The sequence below is a fragment of the Physella acuta genome, unplaced genomic scaffold (assembly GCF_028476545.2).
Source record: "Physella acuta isolate Inbredline_101_S28 unplaced genomic scaffold, ASM2847654v3 ptg000704l, whole genome shotgun sequence".
Classification (NCBI taxonomy): Eukaryota; Metazoa; Mollusca; class Gastropoda; family Physidae; genus Physella; species Physella acuta.
This window is the reverse complement of record NW_026732223.1, coordinates 116,782-141,329: the sequence shown is the minus strand read 5'-3', so window position 1 is coordinate 141,329 and position 24,548 is coordinate 116,782. Positions and strand designations below refer to the sequence as shown.

Below are 24,548 nucleotides of genomic sequence, written 5' to 3'. Positions count from 1 at the left end.
TACCATAAGTCACCACCACACATCCACACTGTATCACACAAGTCACCACCACCCATCATCACATTTACTATCAATCACCAGCACCCATCCACACATCATCACATAAGTCACCACCACACATCACCACATCATCACATTTACCATAAGTCACCACCACACATCCACACTGTATCACACAAGTCACCAACACCCATCACCACATCATCACATTTACCATAAGTCACCACCACACATCCACACTGTCTCACACAAGTCACCACTACACATCATCACATTTACCATAAGTCACCACCACACATCCACACTGTATCACACAAGTCACCTCCGCCCATCAACACATCACATTTACCATAAGTCACCACCACACATCCACACATTTACCATAAGTCACCACCACCCATCCACATATCATCACACAAGTCACCACCACCCACTTACAAATCATCACATTTACCATTGACATCACCTCCCATCATCACATGTATCATATAACACCACCACTCACCTACACATCATCACCCCAGCCAACACCCCCGATCAACACATTTAGTTGTAAAACGAAATAAAATTTCCTTTACCCTTCAATTTTTTCTTCTTCACTAAAACACTAACAAAGATCACCGCATTGAATTTCCTACCTCCTTCGATTAGAGATTAATCATCCTTGTCTAGAGGGTATCACTTACATATATTAAAGAGACCTTACTCTTCTAGGGGAGCTAAGCCTAACCCACGTTGAAAATAACCTATTCAAACACATCGATTTTGTTTTTATATGTGAAATACAATGCGTATATAAACATAATAAAAAATAAATCGATTCCAATTCAAGTGGGTCAATTGATTTCTTTTTTTTTTTAATTTCGTAACTTTTAAACTTGATGAGTTATGTATTATGCAATACGGCAAATGTTTTGAAGTATATTCTGCTTAACTAAAACAATCAATAGATCAACCAATCGATAATTTGATCGATCAATCATCTGATAACCCAGACAAATGAGTAGGGGTTATTTAGGCACTACTTTTGACTTTTTAATAATTTTTTTGGCCATCTTTCTCAGTCTTCGGCTACTTTTGGTAACACTGTGTCAGCCCAGTTCATGTCTTAATGCCCTCCATTCTATGACGTCTTTGCCTCATTCGGCTTCTAACTTCTGGCATTGGGTCCTGCTAAATTGTAAAAATTATAAAAATTATTTTCTTTAGTCGTATCTGGAGTGTGTGTGTGTGTGTGTGTGTGCGTGTGCGTGTGTGCGTGTGTGCGTGCGTGGCTGCGTGCGTGCGTGCGTGGCTGCGTGCGTGGCTGCGTGCGTGCGTGCGTGCGTGCGTCCGTGCGTGCGTGAGAGAGAGAGAGAGAGAGAGAGAGAGAGAGAGAGAGAGAGAGAGAGAGAGAGAGAATCCGGACAAAAGCCCGACATGGTCAAAATGCTGACAAGACAAAAGGCCGACAGGAAATAAGGCCGACAGCCTAAAAGCAGACAAGACAAAAGGCCGACAGGAAATAAGGCCGACATCTAAAAGGCCGACAAGACAAAAGGCCGACATCTAAAATGCCGACGAGACAAAAGGCCGACAAGTTTTGTAAAACAACAAACTACTATTACAGACATGTTTAATTTTTTATTAAAAAACCAGTTACGCAATGGTAAAGTTAAAGTACAACATAGAAAAAAGTATGGCCTTGTATAATACAATGCATGATGTGCCATGTAAAAAATCAAGTCTACTTCTAGTTTTACGTTCTGCAATGACATTTGTCTTTTTTCGTTGTTGTTTTTTTAATGGCTCACCAAGCAATATAGCCTCCATATCAACTTCCACTCTTCCTTGTTCTAGTTTTTTGAGCAAACAAAAGACTCGGGGTAATCTTTTCCGACGATTACCTGCCACCCCCCTAAGATACCTCAAATATGTTTTGGGTTCTTGGAATCGGTCTACTTCATTTGGTTTCTTTTATTTTTTGTGAAATATGGTGGTAACACAACCTTTCTGTTTCTCCTAGGTAAACTCCCGTCATCCCCAGTTGTATGGACTCCGTTGTTCACATTATAAAGACAGCAACTAGCATTGTCTGTTGGCGTTCCGCCTTGTTGCATGTAGGTGATGATGCCACCGGATTTTGACTTGGTTCTTTGATGATTATCTCACATCGAGTACATAGAAGGAGCTATGAAAGACAGCAGTGACAGCATTTGCAATATTTAGGTGTTGATCCTTTGTGTTTAAGACACTCCCGTAATCTTCAGTCGCTTGGACCCGATGGTTCACCTTATAAGGATAGCAACTAGCATCGTCTCCTCTCTTGAATATTTCACCTTATTTCATGCCTTATTTCGATGCTTGTCTAGAAAGGAGCTATGCAGTAACACATATTTTGAGATATTAGTATTTTTATGTTTGTCGCCATTATGGTTTGTCGGCTATATGGTCTGTCGGCCTTTTGTCTATCTGCCTTTTGGCTGTAGGCCTTATAAGCTATCCACCTTATGTCCAAGCGGCCTTTTGGCTGTCGGTCTTTTGACCATGTCGACCTTTTGTCTTGTCGGTCTTTTGGATGTCGGCCTTTTGTCCTACACCCGAGAGAGAGAGAATATGGTCACATAACAGGTTTATTATTTATTATTGATTTATTACTTATTTTATTTATTTTATTTTGTACAATAGTTGCCTTATCACATTATAAGTTTGAACTGCAAAGAAACTAAACTGACAAGAGCACACCGTCACCAATAAATGTAACTATGAAACAGCCGTCAATTTGGGGAAAGATTGGGGTCGGGACCCCTCCAACCCCCCCCCCCCCCCCCCCCGGGACCCGATCCCTCTCTCCCAAATGACCTACAGACAGATATACTGTCGTGTCAATGTCCTTGTAGGTCTGCCTATATCACAACAGCGACCAGGCGAATAATTACTGGGAGATCGTGTGTCACATATAAAATAACATTAAAAAAATAAGAAACAGAAAGTCAACAAAAACCGCTGCTAGATTTAGGTGAAACAGAGTCTGCGCAAGCGCTCAAGTAGGTCATACTTGGACGTAGGAGGCCGGTCTGTGTAAGTATAGATGCACCATCCAACTAGGGGGTCATCCATAAATGACGTCACACTTTTTGGGACTATTTTTTCCTAACCACTCCCCTCCGTCGTACCACGTCACAAAAAGCCAGACCCTCCCCTAAAATGACGTCACACATTAGCGTACGAACCCCCTCAAAATTGTGGATGTATTTTTTTAAACATCAACTTTTTTTTTTCTAAAACCTATGCTGAGCTCGGTCAATATAGAGAGGGTCGAGAATGTTAATCAATTTCTATTCTAATTTATTAGAACAGTTTCCTAAAACTCTAAATAACGGTTAAAATTTAGTTTCTAACTTTATTTTTTTTAATGCAAGAGTGTGATTTCACATAATCTGAACACACCCTCCCCCAATCACACATCGTCACAAAATTACCCCCCACCCCACTTACGAGTGTGACGTCATTTACCCTTAGGCTTTGGTGGTGTTGTTTAATTATTGGATACAAATACCGTATAAGGCATTTGTTGTTAAGAGACTGAGTGAAATTTTATTATCATCGTCAAAATGGAAAATTTCGAAACTAAATACCTATGCGGGTTTCTACGCAGCTAAATGTAGACTAGGTGCGCTTTGAAGTGTTCTCAGATTATATTTTGGTGCCTAACCCAACAGCCGTAGAGTAGGGGCTTGCCCTCAAAGGGGGGAGGGGATGCTCGGCAGAATATATCCGTATATAATTTTTTAAATGTGTTTTGAACTGCATCGGAACACAACAAAAACTTTGCTGCACGACAGCGTCGTACGTAGCCTTGAATTAACTGGAATTACAACGGATACATATTGGATATATATATATATATATATATATATATATATATATATATATATATATATATATATATATATATATATATATATATATATATATATATATACCTGAATAGTGTCATCCCCCCCACCGCCCTCTGAGATTATGTGACGCCTTGAGTTAATACGGATACCACTCGGTCACTCAGGCGCCAATGTCGAAATGTGCACATAAGCCCAAGGTTCATACTATAAAAATATAATGTCTGAAATGGAGATTCCATCTTGCAGCTAAGAAAGTTTTCTTTTTTAAGTTTCAGTGTTACATCTGTCTTACCGGTAAGCACAACACCTTGGCCTTTAAGACGCGCCGTTTTGAGATGATTGTATATTTATAATTTGATCCGGTTGGAAATTGTTTTCTTGTGACGCCGACCATATGTTTAAAGGCTAGTCTGTTTGTTGTATGATCCTGTGTGGATTTCTCCATCAGCACTGGTGTAGGGTTGCAGATGTGCCCTGTTGTGTTGTCTCCTGGCGGCTGGGCAGAGTGCTGACCACACGACGCTTAGGTCACGGGAACAGGTGAACTCTACTTCACCTGCACCGTTGGGCCGTCAGATTCAAAACGGTATTTTAACGCGAGCCGAGGATACTTTTTTTTTTGTTGTTGCTATAAACGATATGACATTAACACCTTGCATCAACCCTAACCTTGACCTTTATCTTGATCCTAACACTTAGCTTTACTATGACCTTCCTCTCCTACTTAACCGTTAACCCGGTCACTAACGCCTATTTCGAACGAAAATGATATAAACACCATACATTGTGCAAGTATTGAGCCCCCCCCCCCCCCCCGAAGAAAGTCAATCGCTCCCCGTCCCACCGAACGAAATGGAATTTATATAGAGAATATATACTTTTAACAGTGTCTCCCGCCCCCCCCCCCCCCCCCCCCGAAAATTTTAGTCCGCCCCCTCCCCGAAAATGCCTGGAAGAAACACTGGTTACGACATGTATATTGACAATAAGGACGACATAGAGAATAGGGGCTCTTGAACTTCTAGATTCAAACCGTGTCGTAGTTGTGTGCCTAGGTCATGGATCATATATTGAAATTTTCGGGGGTGGCGGTAGACTTTCTTCGGGGGGCGGACACTGTTAAAACTATATATTTTCTATATAAATTATATAAATTTCATTTCGTTCGGGGGGGGGGGGGGGGCGGTAAAAAATTTTCGTGGGGGGGGGGGGGGGGGGGCTTAGCCCCCCCGAAGAGATGCCTGGAAGAAACTCTGAGTCAGTGGTGTAGCTACCGTAAAGCCAGCGTAAGCAAAGCATAGGGGCCCAAGGCAAATAGGGTCCCTTTTTCGAGTCTGAGGGGGGGGTGAAAATCGAAAGTCAGAGGGGGGGGGGGTGCAAATCGAAAGTTTGTCCCCGGTCGCCAGGAAGGGTCGATACGCCTCTGAGGGGCCCACTAACACTTTTTGCATAGGGGCTCCTAGCTACGCCACTGCTGGAAGTGTGGTACAGCTAGAACTATGGTACAGCTAGAACTATGGTACAGCTAGAACTATGGTACAGCTAGAACTACGGTACAACTAGAACTACGGTACAACTAGAACTATGGTACAGCTAGAACTATGGTACAGCTAGAACTATGGTACAGCTACAACTATGGTACAGACAGATCTACGGTACAGCTAGAAGTGTCGTATAACTAGAACTATGGTACAGCTAGAACTATGGTACAGCTAGAACTACGGTACAGCTAGATCCACTGCACAGACAGATCTACGGTACAGCTAGAAATATGGTACAGCTAGAACTACGGTACAGCTAGAACTACGGTACAGCTAGAACTACGGTACAGCTAGAACTACGGTACAGCTAGAAATATGGTACAGACAGATCTACGGTACAGCTAGAAGTGTCGTATAACTAGAACTATGGTACAGCTAGAACTATGGTACAGCTAGAACTATGGTACAGCTAGAACTATGGTACAGCTAGAACTACGGTACAGACAGATCTACGGTACAGCTAGAACTACGGTACAGCTAGAACTGGTACAGATAGATCCACGGTACAGCTAGAATTATGGTACTGCTAGAAGTGTGGTATAGACAGAACCACGGTACAGCTAGAAGGAATGAGGAGTGTGATTCAGACAGAACTACCTGAACTAGTTTAGGTTGTTAAGAAATACATTTTTAATAAACAATTGAGGTTACTTAAACAGGATGCGTATTTTCGTATGTTCAATGTGAAACAGTCGCTGTAATCATCGCCTAACCAAATCCTGATCTCAAGCGTTGAACTCAACTGACAACATTACAAAATAATTACTCAGTTATGTCCCTTTACTGCTGCTTTGGTAAGGCGCATGACTTCTATGTGAACATATTGGTAGATCATCACACAGCAAAATAAACTAATGAGCTCGATTAAATTATCTACGTTCGAGCACATTTTTTATAATACTTCATCTAAATTAGTCATCGCGACGTGTTTTTTTTTTAAACTTAGGCTTGATTCTTGTACTGTACACTTTCTTGTATGTTTTGTTTGATTCTGGATTTATACAGTAGTATATATATATATATATATATATATATATATATATATATATATATATATATATATATATATATATATATATATTGGCGTACATTCTTGTACACTTCTTTTACGTTTGGTTTCTATCTGGCCATTGTGATTGTGTTTATTTAAGTAAGCCTACACACATTTTTTGAACTAGTTGGAAAAACGAATCTTCAACATTTAATAGTTATAATAGGTCAGTAGAACAGCATGGCCTAGTGGTAGGACGCTAGACTGCTAACCAGAAAGTCTCGAGTTTGAATCCAGGTTAAAATCAGTTGAGCTTCTTTGAGTCCACCCACACTATCCCTTCATATGTGGAGATCACAGAAACAGGTGAACTCTACTTCACTCGCCCCATGCACCATCAGTTTCAATTAGGGAACTTGATACTGCAGCAAAGAAAAGAGGTTCTAATTGTTATTACAATTGAACTGTTTCAGCTGAGTTAATTGTTTTTCATCAAACTAAAATTCAATGTATGTCTAATCAAAACCTTAAACATCAGTTTATAACAAGTTTTTATTTCTGTTTAAAGAAATCATACATCAGCAATACACAAGACCATAATCACAGTATACAAGGCGTTTATCTGTGATGTATTTACATTGAGATATCACTAGTACAAATGATAACAATACATTTAGTTTATCACTGTATACTAGGCATTTGTGTATGTGATATTTACTCACCAATATCACACATACAATTGATAACAGTACATTCAGATAAATTGTTTTTATTAACAGCTTTAACAAGAAAATTAAATGCTACAATTAGTAGCAAAACAGGAATTTATACATTGGAAGATAATTTTTTAAAATTAATGTTTAAATAAGAATTTTACATGTTTTATGTTAATGATTTCTATCTCTGAATATTATAATATTTTAACATTTATAAAAAAGAAATGATTACTGAATTTTTAAAAAAAATTAATTTGTGAAAATGTTTGAAAAATGTTAGATGTCATACTTTTTTCATCCCTGATATAATAAACCAAACAAGTAAAAATGGAAAATAGTTTTATATTTAAAAAAAAATTACAATAGCCTTACTGCAGGTCAAGAAAAAATGGAGGGTATGCTCATATTATTAAGAAAACTAGAACATCTATATGATTAAAATCATCACTTTTGTCTAGGTTTTATTTAGCTTTGGTACTGAATTCACAATCAGATTTAGATTAGTCAGCGTTATATTTTGTCATAGGAGTCAACATTATCCGTCTGTTATAAACGTCTTGATATTTGTGTATAAAGTCAGCGTTATATTTAAATCTAGGGGTTGACTATATCTGTATCTGTTGAGAACTCTGGGTTAGATGTGGATGGATCTAGTTCTGCAATATCTGGTTGCAGGGTGATGCTGCTAAGATATCCCTCCACCGGGCTAGCCCCGCGCGTAGTGGTGACTTCTGTCTTATCAGTTTCCAGTGGTGTGAAGTCTTTGTCTTGTGACTCGGTCTCACCAAGAACATCAGCTAAAGGAAGGAAATAATTATATCTATGAATACACTACACAGCAAGCTTGCTAAAATAATATATAGGGTCAAATTTATAGTTACAGGCAAAACTAATAACAATTAAGCTCTTTCAGGTTAATTAGTATTTATGTAACGACAGAACGAGATTTTTTTTTAACATTGGAATATTTGTTTGAATTTTGTTTTAGGTAAAAATTCAAATTAAGTAGCAAGATAATTATAATAGTTTCTGATTTGCCAAATCAAAAGTAACACACACAAATTTTTAAAATATAAGAATTTAAAATTTTTTAGAAAATTTAAATAAATTTGCAATTCATTGTTTTTAAAATTAAAAACCACAAACCACAAAATAGTTTGAATATTTTTTATGATTTAATTCACTTTGATTTGACATAGTTGTTGATGTTTGAAAATTTGTTTTTCTTGCATGAGTGTATGTAATCATGTTATGTATTCAAATAGGTAGGTGGTTTTTTTTGTCTGGTTATTATATTTGACATTCTCTTAAAGATGACTGAAAGATGACTGAAAGATGACTTAAGCCTGGGTAAACAATCACTTTCAAACTCTTGCACAAGTCTCTGAACTCTATGATATGGAAATGTTTCTTATTGTTGCTATGTGATGGAGACTAATTTAAATGTGTGCAGTAAATGGGAGACTACTATGACATTAGAAGAAATTGCCTTTGGATGCTCTGATGTCCCCTTGTATGATGCCCAGTTCAAACACAATATCCTGCGAACACAATAAAGAAAAGTTTGAATTGTTTAATTAGTCTTCAAATTAAAATAAACTAAAATAATAATGCACATTATTTTTTTTAAAGACGCCCAAGATAAATATGAAGACATAGGAGGTTAATTTCCTTAGTTTAAATTTTTAAAAATATATTCTTCATCTCTACTTACAATTCTAATTAAATTGTGTTAATTATTATTTTTCAAATTTATGCCAAATTATGTTGTTTTTTTTTTTTGTTTTTTTTCAAATAAGTATTTAATTTCTCATTTTCCTTTAGGATAATTTTTGAAAATTAGAACTATAAAACTACAGATTGTAAAGAAAAAGATGTGATGCCTGTTTCAATGATGTGATTATAGACTGAATAAACAAATGTGTCATTTATTTCCACGTACCTCAATACCATTCTTGATACCTTGCTTGGTCTCCAGGGTTAAATATATGTCCTCTACAACATACCAGTAGCCTTTAGGGTCCATTGCCACAGGAAATGAGAAAACAATGCCTTCTGGGACTCCATACCAACCTAAAATAGATTTCTGATATTATTATACAGTAAAGTAATTGTGCTTGTATACTAAGGTAATTTAAATGCACTTAAAACATCAATAAAATATCATTAAAGAAAGGAATCTTAAAAAAATTAAAACGATTAAGAATATACTACATATTGCTTTAAAAAACTAAATACCCTCTGAAGTGTGATTTCACATATTGTTAGAAAGACAAAGAGAAAAAATAGAAAAATATAAATTTATGATAAGGCTTAATTTTTAAGGCTGATCTAAAACTTTAAGAATCTTGTGAGGAAATGTTAAAAAATGCATGAACATGCCCTCTCAATACCTCCCTCCCCCCCTCCCCCACCCCTCGTGGTATAAGTCTGCATATCAAAACACAGACAGAAATCAACCCACTACAAAGAGTGGTCACCATGATGTGAGTAAGCAAGAAAAAAGTGATTATGGCCCTTTGCTATAACAAGTTCAGAATAATTAAAGAAAATATACATATAGAGGAAAGAAAAAGATTTTTTTTAAAATATAAAAACCTTCAGAGTGGACGTCAAGAGAAAACTTTTTTAAATATTAAAACCTTCAGAATGGACGCCAAGAGAAAAAAAAAATTTAAATATTAAAACCTTCAGAGTGGACGCCAAGAGAAATTTTTTTTTTTAATATTAAAACCTTTCAGAGTGGACGCCAAGAGAAAAAAAAAATTTAAATATTAAAACCTTCAGAGTGGACGCCAAGAGAAAAATTTTTTTTTAAATATTAAAACCTTCAGAGTGGACGCCAAGAGAAAAAAATTTTAAAATATTAAAACCTTCAGAGTAGACGCCAAGAGAAAAATTTTTTTTTTAAATATTAAAACCTTCAGAGTGGACGCTAAGAGAAAAAAAAATTTTAATATTAAAACCTTCAGAGTGGACGCCAAGAGAAAAAATTTCCCCATGGGGTGATCCCCTGTACCAGTGCCGTAAGAGGGTAGAGATGGAGTTAGCTGCGCTCATACTTGTGACTCTACCAATAATTCTTGAAACCTAAACAAAAAATAACGACTGCCTCTTGTACACAAAACTAAAATCATTTTCTTTTTTGATTGTTACTATTAATAATTTAATTAGTTAATAAATACTTACCATTTTCGACATTTAAATTTTAAAAATTTTTACCACAAAACAATTTCTTCATCTTTTGTTTATAATTATTTAGTTATGTATTAAAACTTCTCTATCAATTTCCACACAAAAAAGCAACAGGCCTACCAACCTTGATATTTCTTGAGGCTACCAAACCAGGGAGCTCTGCACTGATCCATTTATTCTCATGCAGCATCTCTATAGCACTCACTGAATACCTGTGTAAAATAACGCAACAGCAAATTCACCAAAACAATAGCAAAGTTATAAAGGTGGCTGTAAAAAATTTTAAAATTAAATAATAACCAATAAAGTCTTGTGTAGGATCTAGACCTAAAATATGTGACTAAATAATAACAATAAGGACCTAATCTAAAATATGTAACTGAATAATAACCAATAAGGACCTAGTCTAAAATATGTAGCTAAAACTAACCAATAAGGACCTAGTTTAAAATATGTAGCTAAAACTTACCATAAGGACTTAAGTAGGACCTAGTCTAAAATATGTAACAGAACACTAACCAATAAGGACCTAGTCTAAAATATGTAATTGACTACTAACCAATAAGGACCAATGATAGCACCATCATATCCATGGACACGACACTGACTCACATCCAGGTATCGCTTCCCGTTGATGTTACCCCAGACCAATAAATTGACCACTCCTGGTGAAAATAATTTTAGTCATCAATTATTCATGCTAAAATATAAAAATTATTAAAATTAATATCTATATACAGAAAACAATTCACTTCAAATAATGTGCTTTTTTTTTTAATTTCATACCTAGATAACATAAAATGTTTATAAGATTCAATTTTAAATCTATCACGTTCATCTATTTTTAATATTTGCCAGTGAGGGCCAATGGATTCTGGCAGGTTTTAATTATGTCTAACTGGTCAGCATGGGTACGGCTGAATTAAATGTTTTGCTATATGGTCCAGATGAAACAAAGTAAAATTACATTTAAAAAACCAGAAAAATCTCAAATGATTTAGATACTTTAAAAGTCTAGATGATCTATGTAATTTAAAAGTCTAGATGTTTTAGATAATTTAAAACTCTAGATGATTAAGATAATTTAAAAGTCTAGATGAATTTGATAATTTAAAGTCTAGATGATTTAGATAATTTAAAAGTCTAGATGATTTAGATAATTTAAAAATCTAGATGATTTAGATAATTTAAAAGTCTAGATGATTTTGATAATTTAAAAGCCTAGATGATTTAGAAAAATTAAAAGAATGTTAAAACTAACCTGCTGGATTCACTGACAGTTTCTCTCCTATTATTGACTTTGCATGGTTTTCAACATTTGTCGCAACAGCCACAACATTCTGCCTAGCAAGGTTTTTTGCACTCTTGATTATCATCATAGCATTGACATTGATTGGGCCACCACCACAGACCAAAACCTGGAGATATATGTATCAAGATGTCAGGCCAATCTGAAGCACTTACATACCTTCACATAGTAGTGTTGACTTTAATACAAAATTACTTCTGCATATTCAAAAGCAAAGAAAGTTTTTTTTTTTTTTTAATGGTAATAGTAGCCTATGTCTTTAATTGTGATAAAACTGTTATGATTCTATACTTTTTTAACATGTGTAGTCTGTAAGACTCCAGAAAACTTGTTCAGTATAGCTTATAATTGGATTTTTATTTAGCAAAAATAAAAATTAATATAAATTCCAACAAAAGATGTTTGTTATAATTACAATTTTTTCAACATCAATATTTTGGCTGTCTAAATTCATAAAACTGAACTAATTACACTGCAATGTGTCTTATAGGTGCATGAATAGTGAGAAGTAAGTGTATCCTATAATTTTCAAACAACCAGAGTTGTTCTTTGCTAGAAATATCAATCATACACACCAACAAAGGGTGATTTAAAAAGTGATGTAAGTGCCAATAGATACTTTACAAAACAAGTATATCATCACACCACTCATATATTTAATACTCCATGCAGTATATAAATATAAAAAAGTACCAATTACAATTTTAAAACTTGAACTTAATGAATAATCTTACCTTACAACTTTTAAGAGCCTTTTCATTTATAATTGAACCGTAATATGAGAACAAGGTCTCATTTTTAATTAGCCACTCCTGCAAGGAATCACAGTCCTGTCTCAACACCTCATCCAGACAAATAATAATCTCGCAGTTTTCAAACGCTTCCTCCGCGCTGATGCAAACTTTGACGCTTCTTAAACACGGGTGCGCCAGATCTTCTGCCTCCATGGCAGTTCCTCTGACAGCTTCGACATCATCCTCCGACGTCACCAGCAGACGTATGTTCATCTCAACCTTAGGACCCAGAACTTTGCCTGATGTAACGGAGTGTATCAAGTGATAGCAGGTTGGGCTAATGGAGTTTGTGATACAGATATTAACTGGGTTGCTTAGGGAGCTGTAGTATCTCTCCTCAGCATCTAGCTCATCTTTTGTGATTTTGTTTTCAGCCCCTATCGACCTCATGTCGTAACTGTTCATTTCTGACTCTAAATCATAGTAGGCTTTGATGTACTCTTGGAATTCATTTGCTCCTCCTATAAGGACACCTTTCCCTCCCCTGTCTATTAATTCTCGCCATACTATTGGTGATGATGAAAATACCCATCCTTTTTCTGCACATGTGTCTTTTAGCCAAGCCTGTGTAAAATAACAATCATATATCAAAAAATTATTTACATTAATTTCTTTAACAATAGTCCATACACTACATGCTAGCATTCAATTTTAGCAGATTTTTAACACACTCTCCCACTTATTATATCATCACAAAATGCCGAAACGTTCCACCAGCCCATAAAATGATCATAATTATAAAGCAATGACATGTTGGTCAGCTTTTTTTAAAGAACAATTATACAATACAATTAGCTACATCATATTTTAAAGAAAACTTCCTCAAAAAACACATAAAAAATAATGTGTAAGCCTCCCCCCCCCCCCCCACCCCCTAGGTGAGATATTAAATCAAATTATTTTAGATACACTGGAAAAGTGTGAGGCTGATATATCACAGCAGTTGTAGAGATAGAAAACTGAAGAGAAGCCTAATTCGAGCAACGATACAACTCCACACACATGTGGTGATTCTAACCTAACGTACTCACATCCCATTGATCTGGCTGTACCATAATCTTGTGCAGTTTGAATTTTTTCAAGTTTTTTGCCAGACGATCACCTAAAAGTTCAATTCTGGCAAAATATGGGCAATCTGACCGCCCTGTTGTAGATTGAAATGTGCATTAACATTTTTAATAAATAAATAGAACTGAGCTGATTCATCTTAATTTTTTTTTATTGTAATGCAAACAATGGAGACCTATTATGTTTAACTTATACTGATATGGAAATAAAATGAAAGATTGATTGATAAACCACCTACTAAAAAAAATAGGCCTACTTAAAAAAAAATAAGCGTAACATGTAAACATTTCCATCCAGCTATTAGTAGTAGATTTGGTAGTTAGGGCAGATTAAATAATATATATTTAGGCCTATTAGTCTATTAGTAGTAGTCGTTATTGTGTAATAATTATAATAATAATTATAAGTTTAAACTACACTAGATTAAAGTGAATTTCATTAGTACGGTACATAACCGACGTAAAAAATACTTAAAATAGTAATTACAGTATTAGTAGTTTAGATAGAGGGATTGTAGAATATCAGATTATTACTTAATTACTTGTCTTATGGCTTAGCTTGTCTACTTACTCTACACTCTATAAAAGTCTAGTCCTATTATAATATATTATAGGCCTATATAATAATATATATTATATAGGCCTAGGCCTAATCTCACTAATCTATACTGTTCTATATTCTATACTGATCTAGATATTGTATGTGTACAATATGACAGTGTAGCCTGTGGCATATACTTAATACTATATACTAGTATATATATTAAAAATATTTTAAATAAATTGCGAACAAAATGTGAACTTTTTAAAACGATTTATTATTTTATTAGGTTATTAGGTTTTCTGTTACTACTCTATTTAACTTAACTCTACTTCTCTACTACACTACTACTCTTAACTACTCTAACTACTAGGACTAGGTCTAACTTTATTAATTTAAATGATAAAAACATATATAACATAGGCCATATTTAATATTTGTTATGATTTGGTGATATTGATAGCTAATAGATTCTAGATTAACGTAGTGTACTAAAATTGGTTGACGTGTGTTGTTTGTTTTGAATTTTATTAAAAATTTAAAATGTTTTGACTTGAGTTTTGAGTTTCAGTTGCCTCAGTTTGTCTTATTAATTTTTGCAAAATTAAGTTACTTTCTGACAAGCACATAATTCAGATATAATATTTGACGTAACATATATTAACTTCAGTAAGCTATTGTTATATAGAAACTAATATGAAGGCCTGGATTAAAATAATTTAACATATTTCACTCACCTGCGATAACGATTTTCGCCATCTTGTTGTATACTGTTGCTAGGACGGTTAACTTAAAAACATTAACTTTTTTGATGAAAATATATGATTCATTTCACGATTCATTTTTATCGCGTTTTTACTTTTACATTTTATTTGAAACAATAACCTAAATATACAATAGATCTAGTCTAGTAATAATTTTATAGTAAGGCCTACCGAATAATACTAATACTGAACATCTAACCTCAGTTATTCTTAAATCTTACGACATATTGGAATTTAATATTCAATTTAGAAAGTATCAACCCTATAAGATAAATAATTGTTCAACAATTTAGATATGTGTTCATACAAATAATTTACTAAATCACTTACAAGAAAGAATTATCTTCAATGCATAGACAGCGCAATTTATTTCCATGTTTATTTACAAAAATTACTAATACAGCTCAAAGACTCAAAGAATCCAAATAACTCTTCAAATTTTGGCTAACTAATTTATCGCGTAGTCACGATTTAAAAAACAAAACATGTTAGTGTTAGTATGCAGGCAACAAACAAAGACAGAGTCCGTACTACAATTCAAAATATTTATTAAATGATTAGACGGCTTAGTAACTAAATTTCATAAAGTGTCGTCCATAAACGACGTCACACTCCAAGGAAGAGGGGGAATTCGGAATTTTACGACGAGGTGAATGGGGTGCAGAAAGTGTAACATCACTAGAGTTTCTTCCAGGCATCAAAAAAGTCTGGAAGAAACACTGGACATCACATCATAAAATAATGTTAAAACTGATTTTTAGCCGTTTTGAAGAGACTTTTTTGTATAGTAATATACATTGTTTAACTTAATAGCTACTCAGCGTTGACCAAGATTAGAAATTAATTTTTAGAAAGAAATCGATGTTTTGAAAAAACTAAAAATGCAATTTTGATGAGGGGACTGTAGGCTGGAGTGCGACGTTTTTTTATGTGGGTGTATGGCTTTTTTGTGGCAATGTGTGGCGATTGGGTGTGGGGTGAATAAAAATGGTCACAAAAAGCGTGACTTCATTTATGAATTATTTCAGAGTGAAAAATAAAGCATGCAAAAGAATGCAATAAAAAAAACAACTTAAAAATGCAATAAAAATAAGGAAATTAATTAAAAAATTCTTAAGGTATAGCAGCAAAAATAATAAAGTTGGTCGCATAAGATCATTAAAATCCGATTTTAACAATTAGAAAATAAACCCCAATTTTCTTTGTCTTTCCCAGCAAAAATAAAAACGTTGTTCGAACAAGATCTTATTAAAATTTGATTTACAAAATGGAAACATTGCACATTATGATTCTAGTATTTAAATTCGCCATAGGCGTGGATAGGTGGTTTTCATTTTATTATTATTTTAGATTTGTTTGGTAACTCTGGCTTTCAAATTCTCTAATTTTACTTTTGCTAAATTGTTTAAATTTTTAAAATCTATATAATTAGAGGTTTAAAATGTTAGTTATGTTGGTCAAAATCTCTCAATTATGTTGTGTATAATGAGATTACGATTGTTTGTAGCACACAATGTTTGAACTATTTTCGAATTTTTATCGCTTAAAAAATTAAAAAACTGTGTTAATAATACGTAAACACAGTTATAGAAAGCAATCGTTGTGTAAACTCTATTGCTTTGGTCGTATCTTCATCTCGGTCATTTTTATTTTAAGGTCCGGCAATTTTTCTTTGTCTTTGATCAGAGCAAGCCATTGCATATCTGGCCACTTCTCGTTCAAGTTTGACACCTTGCAGCTTTTGAACCACCATCCACCGCCGCAGTCCTCGGCACAGTTTATATTCGACTTATCATTGTCGCGGTCCCAAGTGCTGAAAATAAATATTATTTTTTTGTAACATTGAATACGCATTGTAAGTTGGGTGTTGTTTTTTTTTACAAGCTTTTATTTAACTTGATTGTCTGTTGTGTTTCGTCATGGGTCAAAACTGTCGAGCGAAATTTCAACTTTTTATTTTTACCAGGCCGATTTCTTTCAAATTTGACACGTAAGTCACGGTCCGATGATATTGCAATATGACATAAAATTTAACTTAATTGGATGCTTATAAAATGTATTTCTATAATGATATTAGTTGTGTTTGTTGTTGTCCAAGACAAGATTTTTGTTTTCTTTCCAACATAAATATAGAATGGACGAAGTAAAAGACCCAGAACGCTGAAAATGTACCAGTGGGTCATCCATAAATGACATCACGCTTTTTGACGATTTGTACCTCCCGCCCCTCCACTCCGTCACATATCGTCACAAAAAGCCAGCGCCCCCCCCCCCCCCCGCCACCCCCTCTAAAATGACGGCACACCTCAGCCTGCACCCCCCCCCCCTCGAAATTGCAGTTGAATTTTTCTTAAAACATCGATATTTTTCCAAAATCTAGTCCGAACTCTGTCAAAATAGAGTATTTTAATCCATTCCTATTACAATTTACTAAAACAGTTTTCTAAAACGCGAAATAACGGCTGAAACCCGTTTTCTATCAATGCTTTTTTATAATGAAGAAGTGTGACTTCACACCATCTGAACCCCTCCCCCCCCCCCCCCCCCCCCTTTCCCCTCATCACACACCATCACAAAATTACGGACTCATCTCCCCCCTACGAGTGTGACGTCTTTTATGGACGATCCCTGGCCCTTTCTCCACCGTTGTAGAATGTGTTAACTAATGAGGTCGCATGGATTTATCTGTTATTGAATGTAGGCGTTGTCGTAACGAGAAGCATGCAGGAAAGGCGAGACACATTTTATTTCTATTGAATAAATCGTCGCCTGGAAATAGTATTTTTGTTTATTTTATTTTTTTTAAATTATTTTAAAAGTGGACTGGACCCAAAAGCATACCTAAAGGGCATCCCTTTATGGTACAGCAGAGAGTCCCCTGCCGTGCCAGAATGTCCAGCGATATCCAAAGTAAAATCGTTGCTCTCGTCTAGCAGTTTGAAGTAGGCGTACTTGGCGTAGTAATTCGTGTCCTCAAGCCTCAGCACAACCATCAGTTCGTGTTGTACCTGTTAGAGGAAGTAGTGCGCAGAGAGGTTAAACATGAAGATGAGTAGGCGTATTGTATCCGGGAAAATCTTGCTTGTCCCAGATCACGTGACCTGAATATAGTTGTACCGGAAGTTAATTTGTCGAGGGTCGCGTGTTGTCTTGTTCTGTAGTGTTCTCAAAAATCCAAGATGGATTGAAGATAGTAATTCTTAAAACACGGACATTGTGTAACTAACTTAACTTTCAATAGTAGTTACGATTTCCGGATTAGTTGAAATTGTTCACAGAAACACTTAAAACACACGAAGCCAGTAAAGTTCAACTTCCTTCTCAAATAGTATTTACTGCAGTAGGCCTCGGCCTACTTCATAAACCCACCCATAAATAGTAGTAGTTGTAGGCTACCTAGTATCCCACTGTAGCTCCACATTCTACCCATAAATAAAAAAAAAATAAGCAAGTAAAGTGCTTTCTAGCCTAAAATTAAAGCAGCATCTCACTCTTTTTTCCCTTTTGTCCAAGTCGTGATTCCATTAAAGAAAAAAAAAATGTGTCTTGACTAAAGCTAAACTCAACGTATCCTAACGAATTCTGAATAAACACAAAACACCAAACCATATGCGTGGTAAGGACAACACTTACCAAAATTTTGGACAAACACAAAACGTATCAAATTATATCTTTAAATCAATACTAGCAGGCTACAATTACTACAGATAAAATGCCTGTCAAAGACTACAAACAGGGGTGGACTGGCCTGCCAGTCTATCGGGAAATATTCAGTTGGGCTCACAGGTACAAAAAATCCCCGTGGGCCTCGGGAAAGATGCTGTAATAGGCCTTCTAATTCTTTGATTTTTTTAAATGAATAATTTGTCGCGTGAATTCCATCAACACAAGGATGATTATCAGGCTTTGATTGAGAACAAATGCTCAATGGATATTTTTTTTTATTTTTATCTAGAGTTGGGGGTCCCTTTTAAAATCTCCAGGGCCTTATGGACACAGCCAGTCCACCCCTGCGCCCTAAACAGGCCTACCCAACACGGGCATGCAAGAGCTCTGACCACTGCCGTCTTACCTGTGAGGTTGCCAGGTGTATGTTCTGGTTGCCCAACCAAAAGTCTCCGCTCACGTCTTACCTGTGAGGTTGCCAGGTGTATTTTCTGGTTGCCCAACCAAAAGTCTCCGCTCACATCTCCAAACCCGTCTCTGTACTCCTCCCATGTCCTGTTCATGTCGAGGCCTTCGGAGGTTCGGCGCTAGAAATATCGGAATGTTTAGTGCATGAGTGGCGTACAGCGGTCCAAGTGGTAAGAAATAACATTTTGATTTGATTCAAACAATTAAGCCGTACTTAGATTTGTATCATGGAGAATCGTTCCACAAAGGTTGGGGCTTGGGCTTTGCTTAGAGTTTTAGCTAGAGTTGGATTTTTTATTAGGACAAGATGTGAACAGGTGGAGGATTAAGCGCGTAACAATGATGTGTCGTTATCGAAATTGTTAGCAATATTAACATGTGTGGGTATGAATCTTGAATCAGTTATCTTTTTATTATAATATTTGAAAACATGCTATTAGGACTAAATTTCTCGATTTCAAAACTTTTTTCTCCATTTCATATGAGATTAAAAAAAAATGTTCTAAATTACATGATACATAGTAAAGTACCCCTTTCAGACATTTAAACGTTCTATATAGATTTCATGTTTATTGACCAATGCATTAGATGAGATGGTGTGGTCAGCACTATGCCCAGCAGCCTTTACTTTCTTCAATACGAGTCAGGTACTCATTAGAGCTGGCTGTACTCAGCAGTGTTTCTTCTTGACTTTTTTCTTCGGAGGTAAACTTGACATTTTCGGGGGGGGGGGGGGGGGGGGGGGGCGGACAACTATTTCCGGAGTGGGGGGAGGGGCGGACACTGTCAAAAGTATATATTTTCTATATAAATTCAATTTCGTTCGTGCCCTCCCCCCCCCCCCCCCCCCCCCCCCCCGAAGAGATGCCTGGAAGAAACTCTGGTACCCAGGAGCGTTCTACAATCTCAAGTCAGAATCGAGATCTAAACTCGAGACTTTCGGGTTAGCAGTCGAGCACTCTACCAGCTGGTCACCAAGACAACCTGTGTCCGACCTGGTCACCATGACAACCTGTGTACGACCTACCTGAATGACAGTCCAACGACCGCCATCAGTCTGAGCGTCACACAAGACGACTGTGTTGTTGACGGAGGTGTGTTTCGTTCTGGGTTCAAAGTCGATTTTCTTCGGACTGTTGGTGGACTCGTCGCATGGGAACTTTCGAGAAGATACAGTATACAAGTTTAGTAAACTAACAAAGTAAGGGGAGTGAACTTTTATAGTAGGAAGGGGAGGTAATAATTATGGTGGGTATTGGGTAGATTAGCCTACATAATTTAAGCATGAGGATGAGAATATTTATGGTTGCTTAGAAGGGAGGTCACAACTGTAACGGAGAGACAACTTTAATTTTTTTTTTAAATAAGGGGAACATTGTCATGTAGAAGTGGAGAAAAGCTATGGAAGAGATCAGTAAAAGGTCAAATTTGAAGTAGGGGAATGTAAGCAGAAAATAGAAGGGAGTCATCTTATTTTAGCCAGTTAAGTGCAACTATAAGGGCTGAACTATCATAACACAGTAGAACACAATTTTTAAAAAAAAAAATTATAAATAACACAGTTACACTAAAAACGTACACAGAAAAATTAGAAATAACATAGTTACTCTGAAATACTATACAGCAACTCTATTTCAAAATGTTACATTGCATTAAGCACATTTCACACATATAGTGGAAACGTTTCACAGCTGGAACTCAACTGATGCTGTACAAGCACTTGTGCTATCAAACAATCTAGTGGACACTTACACCCCCCCCCTTGCTTAACACCAACACTTGTATTTACTGGAAATTGTGTGCACAGGTTCTATGTATCTGGGATGTGCATCCTCTCACACTTACCCTCTATTCTTTAAAAAACAAACAGCATCTCCACACCCCGATGCAAAGAAATCAAAACCCATCGACCACTCCGGTTTTAGAATAAGAATCACTTATATATAAAAATATATACATTTACCAATGTCTACCCCCTCCCACTGAAAAATTTAGTCAGCCCCCCCCCCCCCCCCTCTAAAGTTCCATGTAACCCCCCCCCCCCCCCCTCTCCATCCCCGGAGAGAAAAAGTCTGAAAGAAATACTGATAAGGATATCCACCCCTTTCCTAAGAAACCCTATCTTAATTTTCCTCCCCCTATACCCCCCTCCCCCAACACACACACACACTTCAAATTTCATTTAATGTTAAAAATGAATTATTATATGTACATGTACTTAAAATATAAAACCCAAAGTAAATCAATTTAAAAATTACCCAAAATTTGGAACAGGTCGCTGTAAGAATAATGTTACTCTCTTGTTTGTTTATTTCATTCAGATAAGTTTCCACTTTGCCAGCGAGATTTCCGATACTATTTTTAGCATCGCGAGCTGTGTCTTCCGAGGCCGTGCTCATACTCTCCAACCTAGCTGTTATGTTGCCAACGACGCTGACCAAACCTCTCTCACACTTTTCCCCTGACTGCTTCGCCGATGTGCTGCAAACACCTGTGTGATCTAGTACGGCCGCGTTAAAACTTTTCGCAAGCTTGTCATTTTCCTTGAGAACATCTTGCACTGTCGCGTCCATTTTCTTGGTTAGACTTGTATTCACTGATTTTATACTCTCGCTAAAACCCTCCAAGACTTCCTTGACTTTATTTTTAATTTCATTTAGTATATCTGGAAGAATTATACTTTTTATTTCCTCTGCCAATTGTTTTGCGTTGGGCGATACAACCAGTGACCGTGAGTCTTCTTGGTTTGACTCCAACTGTATCCAGCAGTGGTATATACCCTCACAAACTTTTTTATTTGTACTGTTGTCTCGCAAGCGTATCGTCACCACTCCATACGACTCGTTCAGAGATCCCTTTTCATTAACGACAGACAGGCAAGGCTCGTTGATGACGTTGACTTTCTCCTTTTTCGAGGTGTCTATTAACGCGAGGGGGTTGTCTCTGCGCCCGTCCCTGAAGATTTTGATGGATAACACATCGTCGGCAGCCACCGTACACTTTAGCTGGGCGCAGTCGTCGCTGTTAGCGGGCTCGGTGATGGTGAAGTTGATGTTCAGAGCTGTGGATGAGATCACACGGTTTACGCTTGCAACAGCCGTCAGTGGCGTTGCTAGGAGAGGGTGGATGGGGCGACTGCTTCGGGGTGCCCGTCCTTAAGTGATGGGATGGGGGGGGGGGGCGCCAAAGGGGTAGAAAATTATTTAAAAGCTCATTCTAAGCTGCATTATTGTTATATTCAAGATCGATGTTAAGAATAGTGACTACTAATTTTAACTGATTTATACATCAATTGTGTGACGCCAAATTACTCAGTGACTGATAAAAAGCGCCGGTAAGTTTTACAAATGGGGAGGGGAGAGCGCCTTTACGATAACGTAAATAACTATATATAACGGAGGGGGGGGGGCTCAAAAATGATATGTTGTACCGGGAGCCGAAATGGGTCGCTACGCCTCTACTAAAGGAAGGGGTGTGGTATTTGTGACTCTTGTCCAGGGCCATGGAGGGGGGGGGATACCTGAGCTTAAAGTTTTAGCAATTATAAATTTTAAAAAAATACTCAACTAGGCCTAGATCTAGTAAGCTTTAAAAAGTTTTTGATTAGATACTTATGTATGATGAGACGGCGAGGCCTAGAGATAGAGAGCTAGACTGCTAACCCGAAAATTAGTACTTAACTACCGTTAGTGAAAGCAAAGGCGGCTGGGCGTAGCGCTGACCACGCTATCCCTTCATGTGCCGAGGTCTCTGAAATAGATGCACTCTGCTGCATCTACCCATGTGTCTTGCGCATGAACGGGAAAAGATGATGATTTATGTGTAACCGTATGGGTATCTTAAATCACTTTACATATAAATTCATAATATGTGTTTGAATATTTCATTAGTAAGCCTACATTTTCTTCATGCCGGTAATTAAAAAAATAAGAGCTAGTTTTTTTTTGTTTTTTTTTTAAAGCATCTAGATCTACAAGCAATTAAAAAAAAAGAAAATAAATCAAACTTTTTATACATATAATAACCTGCGTCATGATTTACAAAGCCACTAATGATGTGCGATGATTCTAAAAATGTAAATTAAACCGCTTTAAAACATTTATGTTTTCTTTAGAAAATACATTTTATAAACAGAGAAAATAAAGTTGGCCCAAGTTCTGTGAAAATTAACCGTGGGTTAATGGGTTAATTTTTTTTCTCTTTATGCCAAACTTAACCCCCCCCCCCCCCTCATTAAACAGCCGGATGGTTAAAAAAAACAACTAAATATTGCAAAGTTCTTTAAACAACGTAACTAGTTATGTGAATAGTTTGAGATGGCAAAAATACTTACAGAGAGAAGAGTTAACCATCCCACAGATGAAGCAGGCTAGGAAAAAATGGACGAATTCACGTTTTGTTTGCCGCATGTTTGAAGCCAAATTTTATTTCGGCTGTTATTCAAACAGTGGTCAAACGATAGTCGCACAAATATATTTATTTTTTAAATTTGCCAATACTTTGCTATACCACACTAAAATTGTTTAATTAAAAAGTGCTAGATCTAGATCTAGGCCTATTAGGCCTACTGCAGTTCACTTCTGCTTATGTGTCGTTTGAAGGGAGCCAATGTGAACGCTCACAAAAAGGATGCTATTCTATGTGCTCGTGATAAGAGGTTTTTTGTTTTGTTTGTGTAACTGAAAACATAGACTGGCTCTGTTACGACGGCGAAGAATTCTAAAATTAGTTTTTTTCCCGCGCATGCGTACTGAGTGAATGGTATTAGCTTTAAGCTTATGTTATAAGAGACTTTACCATGAACAATTTTTGTAAAGTCTTTCATCCGTTGAAAAAATTACTCTAATGCATTGATAATGGGATGGTTTTAGATACCGATGTTCGATAATAGACTCTTCCTTAAAATAGGTGTGTTGGGTTGTTAGTAGTATTCTCGACTAATTTTATGGTTAGAAATTATAGTTAGGCGCAGTGGCGTAGCGAGGTCGGGTGTCACCCGGTGCGGCACTTAATGGTGTCACCCCCCCCCCCCCAGAGGCGTAGCGACCCTTCCCGGAGACAGACTTTCAAGTTTTCGATTTGCACCCCCTCCCCCCTCAAACTTTCGATTTGCACCCCCCCCCCTCAAGTTTTTTTCTATATATTTTGCTATTTTTTGCCTTGGTGTCACCCCCTAAATGGTGTCACCCGATGCACCCCCGCCCCCCCTCGCTACGCCCCTGGTTAGGCGTATGGTAGGACCAGGGTTGAGGTTAGGGTTAGGGACAGGGTTAGCATTGACATTAGCCAGCACCATGTGTGTTTTTAGTTAACTACAAGTAACATAACACCCCTTTTGTAAAAGAAGATTCCATTATCGGACACCGGTACAAAAATTCACCCCCCCCCCCCCCCCAGGTTTTGTTTGGTGAACTTCACCAATTACAAACGTGAAGCAGAAATTGATTTGTAGTAGGCTACATGCAATGACGGGTAAAAGGTGCCCGTGGTACTAATTACCCGCCCTGGTTAATTTTATATTATCAACAGCTGTAATCGTCAATTTATGTTTAGACTAGTTTCATTGTTTCTTCCACACTTTTCTCCGAGAGGGGAGGGGGGAGGCGAACATTGGT

General features: G+C 36.7%; 2 protein-coding genes across 2 annotated transcripts; both read right to left on the bottom strand.

The window, feature by feature from the left end:
- Positions 1 to 7,374: 7,374 nt before the first annotated feature.
- Positions 7,375 to 15,245, bottom strand: LOC131949603 (putative malate dehydrogenase 1B). The gene is made up of 10 exons (XM_059311448.1): positions 14,773 to 15,245; positions 13,459 to 13,571; positions 12,368 to 12,991; positions 11,586 to 11,742; positions 10,884 to 10,989; positions 10,449 to 10,536; positions 10,096 to 10,219; positions 9,072 to 9,202; positions 8,619 to 8,670; positions 7,375 to 7,926 (listed from the first exon to the last, which is right to left on the bottom strand). The coding sequence occupies exons 1-10, from the start codon at positions 14,792 to 14,794 to the stop codon at positions 7,724 to 7,726; spliced, it is 1,620 nt and encodes a 539-aa protein (XP_059167431.1). The 5' UTR covers positions 14,795 to 15,245; the 3' UTR covers positions 7,375 to 7,723.
- An 85-nt stretch (positions 15,246 to 15,330) lies between these two features.
- On the bottom strand, positions 15,331 to 23,592 carry LOC131949604 (angiopoietin-related protein 7). Its single transcript, XM_059311449.1, has 6 exons — positions 23,267 to 23,592; positions 21,192 to 21,994; positions 19,961 to 20,092; positions 18,933 to 19,052; positions 17,641 to 17,807; positions 15,331 to 16,612 (listed from the first exon to the last, which is right to left on the bottom strand). The coding sequence occupies exons 1-6, from the start codon at positions 23,340 to 23,342 to the stop codon at positions 16,411 to 16,413; spliced, it is 1,500 nt and encodes a 499-aa protein (XP_059167432.1). The 5' UTR covers positions 23,343 to 23,592; the 3' UTR covers positions 15,331 to 16,410.
- Between the last annotated feature and the right edge of the window lie 956 nt (positions 23,593 to 24,548).